This window comes from Acomys russatus, chromosome 11, assembly GCF_903995435.1.
Source record: "Acomys russatus chromosome 11, mAcoRus1.1, whole genome shotgun sequence".
Taxonomy (NCBI): domain Eukaryota; kingdom Metazoa; phylum Chordata; class Mammalia; order Rodentia; family Muridae; genus Acomys; species Acomys russatus.
In genome coordinates this window covers 52,427,553-52,441,425 of record NC_067147.1, presented here as the reverse complement: position 1 = coordinate 52,441,425, position 13,873 = coordinate 52,427,553, and the positions used below count along the sequence as shown (strand labels likewise).

The 13,873-nt window shown below is 48.6% G+C and overlaps 1 protein-coding gene across 1 annotated transcript; it reads left to right on the top strand.

Moving 5' to 3' along the window:
• The first annotated feature begins 4,181 nt into the window (after window positions 1-4,181).
• On the top strand, window positions 4,182-13,509 carry LOC127195710 (glutathione S-transferase theta-4). The gene is made up of 5 exons (XM_051153236.1): window positions 4,182-4,293; window positions 6,393-6,480; window positions 9,506-9,656; window positions 11,353-11,529; window positions 13,313-13,509. The coding sequence occupies exons 1-5, from the start codon at window positions 4,182-4,184 to the stop codon at window positions 13,505-13,507; spliced, it is 723 nt and encodes a 240-aa protein (XP_051009193.1). The 3' UTR covers window positions 13,508-13,509.
• Window positions 13,510-13,873: the final 364 nt, after the last annotated feature.

The window sequence follows — 13,873 nt, the reverse complement described above, 5'->3', positions numbered from 1 at the left end:
ATCTAAGGTCTCAAATCAGATAAAGGGACACCAGGCATGACATAGGGCTGCTCTGCCCGAGAGCAGTGTAAGCCAGGGGCTCCGAGCACATCTGAGCATGCCAGACCAGGGACCTGACTTTCATCCACAGGCCTTAGTGAGTGACCCCTTGTTCTGTTGGGCCTGCCTGTCTTCATGAGCAAGGTTCTGTTTGCCTAGGCTCTGGGCCAGCTTTGCCTTCCAGGCCCTCCTCCTCTTTGGAACAGCTATCTGTTGGTTTTTTTTTGTTTTTTTTTTCCTTTGTTTTTGTTTTTTGTTTGTTTTTGAGACAGGGTTTCTCTGTGTAGCCTTGACTGTCCTGAACTCACTTTGTAGACTAGGCTGGCCTCAAACTCACAGAGATCCACTTGCCTCTGCCTCCCGAGGGCTGGGATTAAAGGCATGCACCACCATGGCCCAGCTCTGGTTGTATTCTTTATGACTTTCAGAGCAGAACTTAACCTTGGAGACAACCACGGGCCTGGCAAACTTTTAGCTCTGAACCTGTGTCATCTTGGCTCCTCATTCCAAGGGGCATTAGGCACAATCTTGTTACTTGGTTATACTGACTGTCTGTTAGGATTCCTATTGCTCTGATGAAACACCATGACCAAAAAGCAAGTGTGTGTGTGTGTGTGTGTGTGTGTGTGTGTGTGTGTGTGTGTGTGTGTATGTTGGGAGGGGGCCGGGAGGTGTTATTAAGCTCACACTTCCACATCACAGTCCATCATCACAGGAAGTCAGGACAGGAGTGCAAGCAGGGCAGGAACCCAGAGGCAGGAACTGATACAGTGACCATGGAAAGGTTCTGCTTATTGGCTTGCTCCCATTGGCTTGATCAGCCTGCTCTCTTATAGATCCCAGGACCCCCAGCCCAGGATGGCGCCACCTATAATGGGCTGGACCCTTCCCCATATATCACCAAATAAGAAAATGCCCTACAGCCTGAGCAATCTTACGGAGGCCTTCTCTCAATTAAGGTTCCCTCCTCTCCAATGACTTTAGCTTGTGTCAAGTTGACATAAAACTAGCTTGCTTGGCACTGTCAGATTGACAAAAAGGTGAGGAGTCTTCACTTCCTGAAATCATGGATGATGTTGTCCCTACACAGTGTGATTGTGTGTGTGTGCATTGTGTATGCTGTATTGGGTGGTAGGGTATATGGGGTGTCCATCTCCCAAGGTCCTGTGAAAAACCTGGAGAGAGCATTGCAGTCCCTTTTCATAGGCCAAGAAGGTGTGGCCAGAGGGTGACTCTCACTTTCTCAGGTTTCAGAATAGAGTCCTGTCAGCTTCCTAGGAGGTCTTGGCTAGGAGCCCAGGGAGGCCTAGGTGACTCTGGCTGGTGGCCAACTCCATATACCTCATCCAGTATGGATGCCAAGCCCTGGGTCCTTGTACGCACATGAGCTGCCCTTCAGGTCCACAGTGACTCCTCCCATAGCCGAGCCCTTCCACAAGTCCATACTGCAGCCTCAGGGAACCCATAAGGCTTGGTAGGACCCTCCACTGGTATAGAAGCTGGCAAAGCAGCCTCTGGAGTAGTTCATATAAGAGGAAGTAGCTTGTTTTCTGTCCTTCGTGATATCGTCTATTATAAACATGCTCTGAGCTCTAGCCTGATCCTCAGCCTCACACTGAGGAAGTGAGGGCCTGGAAAAACAGGGAATTTTTTTCCAAGATCGTTGTCACCATCCACTTGACAAGATCTCGAGCCACCTAGGGAACATGTCTCTGGCAATGCCTGAGAGGGATTATCTTGATTGGGTTTTCTGGAAGTGGGAAGACCCACTTTAAAATGGGTAGCCTCTTTCTTTGGGCTTGGATCCCAGACTGCATGAAAAAAAAATGTGACTGGGCAGCAGCATCCACCACTCTCTTGTTAACAGTCTCAGAAACAGTGTGAGCGGCTGGCTGCCTCAAGGCCCCGCCCTCAAGGCTTTCCACCATGATGGACTGTGAGACTAATTAACCCCTTCCCTCTTCTCTATTGTCTTCAGCCAAACAGTTTATTACAGCACAGAAGAAATTACTAATATAGCCATAAAGCCTAGAGCCACACTGTGGCCTCACCGTGGGCCTCTAGTGACCTTCTTCCACAGCTGTGCCACGTGCGCAGTGTGATCTATGTTGCTTTAACCAAGGCCAGGGAATTTCCGCACTCGTGCATGGTACAGTCTGCTCGGCCACACTTTGAGCCTCCTCGGTGTTGCCCCTTTGCTCCCTGAACTCCTCCAGGGTGTTAGCTTTCCATAACTATAACAAAATACCCTAGACAGTTAACTTATAAAGAAGAAAAGGGATCTGGAGAGACGGCTCAGCACTTGAGAGCGGGTACTGCTTTTGCAGGAGAGCCGAGTTCGGTTCCTAGCACCCGTGTTGGGTAGCTCACGGTCACCTGTAAATCCAGCTCCAGTCTTTTTCTGGATTCCTTGGGCACCTTCATTCATACATGCACAGTCCCTTCCCCACAACATATATATACATAATTTTAAAATAAAAATAAATGTTTAAGCTGGGCGTGGCGGCGCACGCCTTTAGTCCCAGCACTCGGGAGGCAGAGGCAGGTGGGTGGCTGTGAGTTTGAGGCCAGCCTGGTCTACAAAGCGAGTCCAGAACAGCCAGGGCTACACAGAGAAACCCTGTCTCGAAAAACAAAAACAAAACAAAAAGTTTAAATAACACAATTACCTATGTGTATGGGTGTTTTGCCTTCATGTTTGTCTGGGTACCACATGCATGCCTGGTAACCGCAGAAGTTACACAAGGGCATCAGGTTAGCTGGGGTTACAGATGGTCGTGAGCCACCATGTGGTTGCTGGGAATTGAACTCAGGACCTCTGGAAGAGCAGCCAGCACTTTCAACCACTGGGCAATCTCTTCAGCCTCTAACCTTAAAGGAAAAAAAGGGTTATTTTGGCTTAAAAATTTAAAGGGCTAGAGTCATGACTGGGTGGACCCATTCCTTCCCATCCTTTGGCGGCAGTGATAAAATATGGTGGGAAGTGTGTGTGGCCAAAAGAACTATTGACCTCATGACCAAGAAGGAAAAAGAACAAAAACAAACTGGAAGAGACTACCATTTTTTTTTTTTTTTTTTTTTTTTTTTTTTTTTTTTGGTTTTTCGAGACAGGGTTTCTCTGTGTAGCCTTGGCTGTCCTGGACTCACTTTGTAGACCAGGCTGGCCTCAAACTCACTGGGATCCGCCTGCCTCTGCCTCTGCCTCCCAAGTGCTGGGATTAAAGGCGTGCGCCACCACGCCCGGCTCAAGACTACCATTCTTATATAGTCCCCTTCAGGGAAATGTCTTCCATAAGCCAACACCTTCCACTCCTTTTTTTTTTTTTTTTTTTTTTTTAAGATTTATTTATTTAGTTTATGTATATATGAAAACACTGCCTGCATGTACACTGGGATGCCAGAAGAGGACACCAGATCACATTATAGATGGTTATAAGCCACCATGTGGTTGCTGGGAATTGAACTCAGGACCTCGGGAAGAGCAGACAGTACCCTTAACCCCTGAGCCATCTCTCTGGCCCCACCTTCCACTCTTTCAAGAAAAATGTCCTCGGTGAGTCAATGCCTTCCATCAGTACTAGGGATGGAACCTGGCCTTTCTATATGCTACAAACTAAACACTTCTATCACCGGGCTATGTTGTCGGCTCTCTAGGCTCTACCACCATCTCAGGACCTCAGCCTTTAATGCGTGGCCTTCAGAAGACATTTATAGCAATCCTTTCCCAATCACATTTCAGAGTAGATTCCCCCCCTGGGTCCCCCGTCTCTGTTCCAGGCCATGCAAGCTCCGTCCTTGTCTTTTTCATATTCTGGACCTGCAAAGTTCCTTTTGTTCCGTTTGGCAGACAGAGCCTATCCCTGGGGATGTTCCCGTGTGAGTCCCTTTCAGACAGACAGCAGGAACCTGCCACAGGCCTTTGGGAGGGCTTCTTGCCACCCACGAGTCTCTTCAGAATCCTTGCTATGGTAAGAATTCCAGGTTTCCTGGCCTCATGAGAACATCAAGGTAAGTGAGTTCCAGAATGCAGGGTCCTCAGCTCAGGTGGGAGAGGGCCTAGAGGCAGGTGCTTAGGCTACGCACAGGCCTACTAGGTCTGTGCTCCACCCACTGTGGCTGTGGGACCCTGCGGCCATCTCATCATGGGCCTGGAGCTCTACATGGACTTGCTGTCAGCACCGTGCCGCGCTGTCTACATCTTTGCCAAGAAGAATGGCATCACCTTTGACTTCCAATTTGTGAATCTACTCAAAGGTCAGTCCCCAGTACTGCCAGGAAGCCAGGTACTGAGGCACTGCCAGTGTACCTGGTGAGAGTGTTTCTGAGGGTCAAAGGTCAGCCAGAGAAGCAGAGATGAAACATGGCAGAGTGATCAAGCCATATTCCATCTAGTCTACTTTTGCTAGTCAACAAGAGTGACAGTACCAGGGCTGGAGGGATAGCTCAGAGGTTAAGAGCACTGGCTGCTCTTCCAAAGGTCCTGAGTTCAATTCCCAGCAACCACATGGTGGCTCACAACATCTATAATGAGATGTGGTGCCCTCTTCTGGAATGCAGGTGAATGTGCAAGCAGAATATTGCATAATAAATAAATAAATAAATCTGAAAAAAAAAAAAAAAGGCTGGAGAGATGGCTCAGCGGTTAAGAGCACTGTCTGCTCTTCCAGAGGTCATGAGTTCAATTCCCAGCAACCACATGGTGCCTTACAACCATCCACAATGAGATCTGGTGCCCTCTTCTGGCATGCAGTACAAGCAGGCATAATACTGTATACATAATAAACAAATAAACATTTTTTAAAAAAGTCTGAAAAAAAAAAAAAGAATGACAATGTCCCTGGAGCCGGGCGTGGTGGCGCACGCCTTTAATCCTAGCACTCGGGAGGCAGAGGTAGGCAGATCACTGTGAGTTCGAGGCCAGCCTGGTCTACAAAGTGAGTCCAGGATGGCCAAGGCTACCAGAGAAACCCTGTCTCGAAAAACAAACAAACAAAACAAAACAAGACAATGTCCCTGTTGAGGGTGAATAGAAGCTTCAGGGAAACTAAGACTCTCAAGCCAGAGCTTTTGTCGTTATCTTTGGAGGTCTCACGTCTTGTTATCTGTGTCACCCACCACCATGCTGGTGAAGGACACAGACCTGCTTTTATAAGACAGTCTATATGTTAGTCCATACCCATGCTTCTCCAGTCTACACCCATAGCCCCTCAGTATGTGCCCACCCTTCCTCAGTATGTGCCCACCCTTCCTCAGTCTTTGTCACTCTCCTTCAGTCTATGTCCACCCTCCTTCAGTGTGTGCCCCCTCCCTCAGCCTGTGTCCACCCTCCCTCAGTGTGTGCCCACCCTCCCTCAGCGTGTGTGCCCACCCTCCCTCAGTGTGCCCACCCTCCCTCAGCGTGTGCCCACCCTCCCTCAGCCTGTGCCCACCCTCCCTCAGCCTGTGCCCACCCTCCCTCAGCCTGTGTCCACCCTCCCTCAGCCTGTGTCCACCCTCCCTCAGCCTGTGTCCACCCTCTTCCAATCTGTTCTCACTTGCTTCCAGTCTGCTGTTCGAAGCTTCTCTGGGATTAGGGTTGTGGCCCGGTGATAAAGCACTGGCCTAGCATGCCACAGGCAAGACCCTGGGTTTGACCCCCCAGCTTGTGTATGTGCATACACACATACACAAATTTTAAAAATATGTACTGAAGGGTGCACAGACACTACACACACACACAACCCTACCTCATGTGGGGATCAGTGGATCAGGATCTGAGACACAGAGGAGCCTCGAAGAGCTCAGCTCAGAGAGACACAGCCTCTAGACTGCAGAGAAGAGGCGGGAGCTGCAGAAATGGAAACCGTGTGGTGAAGCCCTGGAAGACAGGTGTACAAACAGATGGTCAGGAGGGGTTAGCATTTCTGCCTGCTGTGGAGTTCTCTGTGCACATGAAGGGACTGTGGGTGCCTTTCCAGGGTCCCCAAGCTGCCAGATCCAGTTGACCAATCCTCTCAAAGGAGAGACAGAGGAAATGAGAGGTGATGAGACTGAAGAGGACACTTAGGTACCTAGGACTGAGATTGACTCACAGATTGTAGCTTCAGGCCTTGAGTGAAGGCTGAACTGCTGGCTTCTGGAAGCTAAAAAGTTGTCTTGATCTCTGGGGAAAGGGACTTCAAGAGGCGGGGGTGTGTGAGCCTCTGTGAAAAGGAGTCTTAATCCTGGTCTCTGTGATACTTCTCCTCTTCCTTGTGACTTGGGGCAACCCATGTGATCCTCGAGACCTCAGTTTCTCCCTTTTGTCTCTAAAAGCCCAAGTTCTCTTTTCCTTGGGGGTCTCCAAAGCCCCAGACCCTCCCTCTTGCCCTCAGGTCACCACCATAGCAAGGAATACATCGAAATCAACCCCCTAAGGAAGGTTCCCAGCCTCAGAGATGGCAAGTTCATCTTATCTGAAAGGTAAGAGCCCTGTCACCATCTTGGCTTCTCCTGGAAGACTCAGTGGGAACAGACCTGCCCGTGTTTGTTTGTTTCTTCATTTTCTGAGACAAGGCAAGGTCTCTCTAGGTACCCTTGGCTCACCTAGAACTCACTGTGTAGACAAGACTGGCTTCAAACTCAAAGAGATCCATCTGCCCCTATATCCTGAGTACTGGGATTAAAGGTGTGCACCATCAGGCCTAGATTACTGATTTATTTATTTTATTTCACATTATTATTATTATTATTATTATTATTATTATTATTATTATTATTATTATTTTGGATTTTTCAAGACAAGGTTTCTCTGTGTAACAGTCCTGGCTGTCCTGGACTCGCTTTGTACACCAGGCTGGCCTGGCCTCGAACTCACAGAGATCCACCTGCCTCTGCCTCCTTGAGTGATGGGATTATAGGTATGAGCCACCATGTCCTACTGTTCTTTTTGTTTCTTTGTTTTTGTTTTTTGAGACAGGATTTCTCTGTGTTGTTCTGGCTGTCTCAGACTCACTTTGTAGACCAGGCTGGCCTTGAACTCACAAGATCCGCCTGCCTCTACCTCCCGAGTGCTGGAATTAAAGGTATGCACCACCATGCCCGGCTCTACTGATTTATTTATTTATTTATTTATTTATTTATTTCGAGACAGGGTTTCTCTGTGTAGCCTTGGCCATCCTGGACTCATTTTGTAGACCAGGCTGGCCTTGAACTCACAGCGATCTGCCTGCCTCTGCCTCCCGCGTGCTGGGATTAAAGGTGTGCGCCACCACGCCCGGCTCTACTGATTTATTTTTAAGCTATAGAAAATTTAATGCACACACACACACATACACAAACATGCACACACAAGAAAGAATACTAACCAAGAGTCAGCATAAGCGCACACATCCATTTCTTAGCTTCTGCAGCTACCGACTTTACCTCATGTACACCTCCCTATGTTCCTCCCTCTTCCAGACACGCCATCACTTTACCCATGAATGCTTAGGAATATCCTACTAACAAATGAAGACACTAAAACGCACATCGCCCAATACCATTATGACAATGAATAACAGTATCAGCCCTTCCCAGATTTCATCCAGAGCCAGCCCATATCCAAGTCTCTGCATCAGAAATGTTTCCCTGGTTTTGTCTGTCTGCCTGTCTGTCTCTCTCTCTCTCTCACACACACACATTTATTTTTTGTGTATGAGTATTTTTCCTGCATGTATATATGTGCACCATGTGAATGCCTTGTACCTGGATGCCGGAAGAGCTCATCAGATCTCCTGGAACTGGAGTTATGGATGGTTGTGAGTCACCATGTGGGTGCCAGGAGCCGGGCCGGGGTCCTCTGTGAGAACAACAAGTGCCCTTAATCACTGAGCCACCACTCTAGTCCCTCTTTCTCTCTGTCCCCTGTCTTAGTCTGTTTTGGGTTTCTGTGACTGAATATGGCGCTGTGGGTGATTATAAAGAGCAGAGGGCTGGCTTCAGCTCCTGGTTCTAGAGGCTGCAAAGGTCAGGCGAGTGGAGCTGGCCCCTGCTTAGCATCTACTGAGGGCCTTCCCTTTTGGGTCCTAGCAACTCGGAGATTACAACATGATGAGTAAAGAAGTGAACCAGAGAGAGAGCAAGCATGGTTTTTTTGTTTTTTGTTTTGCTTTTTGTTTTTTTAATAACAAAGCCACTTGTGACCACCTGGTAGAATTATTTAAGCCACTCATGAATCAGTCTGCACCTGTCATCCAATCACCCTTGGCTGTCCCACCACCTGAAACCTCGCTGTGGGAAGTAACGGTCATCTGAGTTTTAGTAGGGACATCCAAGCCCTCTCAGACCCTGTTTTAGTTTACATCATTTTGCTTCTGGCTGGCCTCTTTGTGTGCTTGTTGCTGCTGCTGAACACTGGCTCTTTTGTCCTGTATCATTTCCTACACCATCAGTTAGCAGGCTTGGGCCATCCCTCCCTGTAAAGCATATCTCTAGTCTGACCCCTTTCCTGTGTCCTTTGGCCCCACTACCTCATCCCACACCTATCCCAGAGAGACCAGTACCTCTTGCTGGGTTATTGATAGAGTCACCATCTTGGCCTTCCTGGGCTTTATTTGAACAACCCTTCTCTAACTGCAGGGATAAACCCTCTCATCCCTCATCCTCTTAGAGACATAGTCTAGGCCCTGGAGAGATGGCTGCTGAGCTAAGAGCACTGGCTGCTCTTCAGGGATGCAGGTTTGCTTCCCAGGGCTCTCACAGGTGTCTGTAAGTCTAGTTCCGGAGACTCCCACTCCTTCTTCCAGCCAGGAAGTGCACCAGACACACAAGGGATGCACAGACATACACGCGGGCAAAACACTCATATGCGATAACTAAATTAATAAAAAAATAATTAAGTCTAAACTCATGCCATGCCCAAAGCGTCTCTGGCAGCCCTTCTCCACTCCCCACCACCTAGATCGCCCTTCCAGTCACATGTCTCCACTCACCACTCTCTGGGTGTTCCTCACTCCCTCTGGAACCCCAACATTCTTTGTTCCCTGTGAGCACCGCCCTTTCTTTCTTTCTTTGTGTGTGTATGTTTTATTTATTTATTTATTTTTTTTTAGACAGGGTTTCTCTGTGTAGCCTTGGCTGTCCTAGACTCGCTTTATAGACCAGGCTGGCCTCGAACTCGCATCAATCCGCCTGTCTCTGCCTCCCAAGTGCTGGGATTAAAGGCGTGCGCCACGCCCCCACTGCCTTCCCTCCCCCCAGCCCCCACCTGGCAGCACTGCCCTTTCTTAATGCCGTTCATTAACTCCCGGGCCCCCTTCAGGTCTTCCTCCCTTGCTTATTGGACTGATGTGAGAGCTACTGGGTAGCCTTTCTAGAACCCTTCGGGTTCCTCCTTCCCCTGGAGGGATTTAGCACCTAGAGCCTGCCTATGGCTAAAGGAGCAGTTTGACTCAGGACATGCTGGGGTGGTGTCAGGGTTCTCAGAAGGTACAAAGAGAAGAGAGTCTCTGATTTGCCTTTTCTGTAGTGTGGCCATCCTCTTCTACCTGTGCCGCAAGTACAGTGCGCCTTCCCACTGGTACCCGCCAGACCTGCACATGCGCGCTCGTGTGGATGAGTTCATGGCTTGGCAGCATACAGCTATTCAGATGCCCATGAACAAGATCCTGTGGATCAAGGTGAGCAGGGAAAATAAACAGTCAGAAAACCTTAAGTCTGGTCCTGCTCCTGCTGACTGAGCCTCATTTCCCCTAATCTCATGTCTGTCTACTGTAGGCTCTGTTTCTTAACAATTAAACTTTCTTATACAACCCAATAGCTTACACAAGAGGGAAAAAAGGGTGAACCTTCCGTTATCCGTTCCACGGGATGGGTCCTTAGGTGTCTCTGGCCTGCGTGCTGGTCCAGCCTGTTCGCTGATCTACGTGCGCTCAAGCCCTGTCTCAACCTGCTGTTGCTCTCTCCTCTCCGCCTGTCTGGGTCACATGCGAAGGGCGGTCTCCTTCTCCCATTGAGGGTAAATTAGAAAAACAATAGTCCAGGTGGCGTCCCCAGGACTGCTTCTTGAATTCCAGGCCCAGGATGGCTTCACCCAGTCTATCTCAAGGTATCCATTGGGTGCCCAAGGGTAAAGCCCACCAAGACTGCTTTCACCTGTGACAAAGCTTATAGTCTTTCCCACAGTCTACTGTTACAGAGCACCTGAAAGTGTGGAATGAACCGTTAAGTAGGAGAAAATACTATGGCAAAAGGGAAGGGCAACCAGAAAGGGCCAAGACAGGACTCAGAAAGCTTCATTCTGAATTAGTCAATATCAGTAAAATTTAAAGGTGACAACCAGCACACATATCCCTAGTTTCAATTTTCTGTTTGTGTTCTTTTTCAGTCCATTTTTCCATTACTGTAATAAACTGCTCCAGGTTAGGTAACTTATGAAGAAAAGAGGTTTATTTAGCTCATAGTTTTGGAAATAGGAAGTCTAAACAGCATGATGTCAACCCTAGAGTGGGCCTCATAGCAGATGCTATCACCGTGGAAGCAAGTACAAGAGAGGTCACCTGCTAGGACCGGAAGCCAGAGCTGGGGCACCAGTCTTGTTCTCTCAATAACAACTTGCTATCTTAAGTTTTAACCGTGTCCACCTTGATGCCTTCTAGAGGTAGTACCCCCAAGCTAGACTCCACGTTTTATTTATTTATTTTATTTTTTATATATGTTTTATTGATTTATTAATATTACATCTCAATTGCTATCCCATCCCTTGTATCCTCCCATTCCTCCCTCCCTCTCATTTCCCCCTTACTCCCTTCCCGTATGACTGTGACTGAGGGGGACCTCCTCCCCCTGTATATGCTCATAGGGTATCAAGTCTCTTCTTGGTAGCCTGCTGTCCTTCCTCTGAGTGCCACCAGGCCTCCCCATCCAGGGGATGTGGTCAAATATGGGGCACCAGAGTTCCTGTGAAAGTCAGACCCCACTCTCCACTCAACTGTGAAGAACGTCCTGTCCATTGGGTAAATCTGGGTAGGGGTTCGAAGTTTACTGCATGCATTGTCCTTGGTTGGTGCCATAGTTTGAGCAGGAGACTCCATGTTTTAAAGATTCCAGCCTCCTCTCACATCACCATGAGGACTGGACTCCCAACACATCAACCTTTGGTGAGTGAGACCTACTCAAGCCACAGGATTCACTCTTGTCCTGGCCTCCATATCCTTCTGAACGCATGGCCTTTGGTAACTGCCACTTGAGGATGGCCAGAATTACTTTATATCCTTGGAACTATTCAAGTTCTATCTAGCAGACAAGGACAAAGAAGCCTGGTAGGGAGATGGGGCAGTACTGCCTCGACCTCTGACCTCTTCCCTACTTGGCCAGCTGCTAATCCCAATGATCACTGGTGAGGAGGTTCCAGCTGATCAGACAGACAAGGCACTGGATGAGGTGAAGAAAAGCATAGAGCAATTCGAGGAGAAGTTTCTGCAGGACAAGTTGTTCATCACTGGAGACCACATCTCATTGGCTGACTTGGTGGCCCTGGTGGAGATGATGCAGGTATGGGGTGGAGGGGCAGGCAAGTCTGGGAAGAGGTAAAATGTTTATGTGACCAGGGGACCAGAGTCACAGGATAAAGCAGGAGAGCCCTGAGGGATGTCGGCGCCAGGTCTGGGTGCTTGGGCCCACCTGGAAGTGACAGGAAGGAAGCATAGGTTTTGAATCAGGGAGTGTCATGATTGTGGAACTTGACAAGGATTCCATAGCATGGGGAGGAGGCAGAGGGAGAGCCAGGGATGCCAAGGAAAACATGGTCTAGCAGCCAGATGCCTGCCCCCCTCTGGGCTCTCTTGAAAGTATGCATAGTATGTGTGTGTGTGTGTGTGTGTGTGTGTGTGTGTGTGTGTGTGTGTGTGTGTGTGTGTGTGTGTGTGTTTCCCAGTTGCCTCTTTCCTAGTGCTCCAGATATGGTGTCATAAGATGCCTCTCCTAACTCTGGGTCTGAGCAGTGGACACCACTGTGTGTTGGAAGCAAACTCGGATGAGTGCTGGGCTTTTTGTGTGTTTTACATGCGTGCTCGGTTCTGAGCTACCTGGTGTATTCAGGGAAACCATGTTAGACACCTTCAATGCCCTTAAGATAGGGTCTCATGTGTCCCAGTCTGGCCTCAAAATAGCTATTTAGCTGTGGATGACCTTCAACTTCTGATGCTCTTGCTACCATGTCTCCAATGTGGGAATTATAGGTATACAACATAATGCCTGTTTTGTGGTGTGCTGGGGGATTGAACCCAGTTCGTTATGCATGCTGTGTAAGTGCTCTACCTACTGAGCTACATTCCCAGCCCATTGGCCAGTGTCTTGAGAAGCTATCATAGTTTCTGGTCAGTATGCAAAGTAGCAGCCTTAGTCCTTGCCCAATCTGTAGTATAGGACAGCACAAGGAAAAACCATTCTGATCTGCACCAAGCATAGGGCCCTATGCTTCCCTCTGTAGTCTCCATGACCCATTGACCTCACTCCTCTTGGGGCTTTGTAACACTGTAGGTGCATACTTCTGTTTTTTGTTTTGTTTTGTTTTGAAGACACATTTCTTTGTGTTATCTCGGATGTCCTGGACTCCAGTTTTGTACACCAGACTGGCCCCGAACTCACAGCGATCCACCTGCCTCTGCCTCCCAAGTGCTGGGATTAAAGGCATGTGCCACCATGCCCGGCTGGGGTACACACTTTTTTTTTTTTTTAAGTCTATGAAGCCATTGTTTATATATGTATATACAGTATTTTGCCTGTACTTCAGAAGAGGGCACCAGATCTCATTACAGATGGTTGTGAGCTACCATGTGGTTGCTAGGAATTGAACTCAGGACCTTTGGAAGAACAGCCAATGCTCTTAACCTCTGAGCCATCTCTCCAGCCCAGGGTACACACTTCTTAATGACAGCAGCTAAACTGCTAAGTATCTTTCGTGCTGAGCCTCCTTTTTTGCCCCTTGTCTGACCCCAAAAGGAGGTTCAGTGTGCATGTGTGGTGGTGGTGATGATGAGTGGCAATTAAGCTCCATTCCTTTGGTAATAAGGGCCTACCCTGGAAGAAGACCAGACACATAGAATAGTGGGAGCCACCTGCGTCAGGAGTTGCCATCTTGGACCAGGATCCTCTATGCCTGCTTCACATACAGACTGCATAACTTAGACACTTTGCCAAGAAGAACTCATCTTGGCGGGGGCAGCAGATGACTCCCTCTCTGTAGAGGCAGGTGCAGATGACCCTTGAGGTTATGGAAGATCCAGACACAACTGCTGTCTATGCTGACCACATCTTCCTTTCTGTTTATCCACAGCCAATGGGGAGTAACCACAATGTCTTCATCAGCTCCAAGCTTGCTGAGTGGCGAATGCGGGTGGAGTTAGCCATTGGTTCTAACCTCTTCTGGGAGGCTCATGACCGACTGATGAAATTACCAAATTGGGACTGTTCAACGCTGGACCCGGTAGTCAAGAAGAGAATAAGCGAGTTTCTGCAGAAGTATAAATGACCCCAGAGGTTGCTCATTCTGCAGGGTCTGGCCATCTCGGCCTTCTTAGGGAAGACACTAAGAAACACTCTGTCCCTTTACCTAATAAAATAAAAGAACTGGAACAGCCACCATGGCCCTTATGGGGACAGTAGTGTCAGCAAAGAGCCTAGTATGCGAGCAGATGGTACTCACAAGTCATCTTGGTTTCCAAAACAAATATAAGAGGCTGGGGGAGATGGCTCAGAGGGTAAAGTGCTTGCCGCCTTAGTTCAGATCTCTACCACCCACACAAAAGCCAGGCCCACTGGTGCGGGTACAAGCCCCAGGGCTAGCTAAACAGCCAGCCCAGCCGAAATGCCAAGCACAAGATTGACATGCAACAGG

Bases quoted from the DNA above. Each gene is read 5' to 3' on its own strand.
- LOC127195710 (XM_051153236.1), top strand. From the start codon at position 4,182: ATGGGCCTGGAGCTCTACATGGACTTGCTGTCAGCACCGTGCCGCGCT. The intron at 4,294-6,392 runs GTCAGTCCCCAG...TCTTGCCCTCAG, and splicing joins ATTTGTGAATCTACTCAAAG to GTCACCACCATAGCAAGGAA. The intron at 11,530-13,312 runs GTATGGGGTGGA...GTTTATCCACAG, and splicing joins CCCTGGTGGAGATGATGCAG to CCAATGGGGAGTAACCACAA.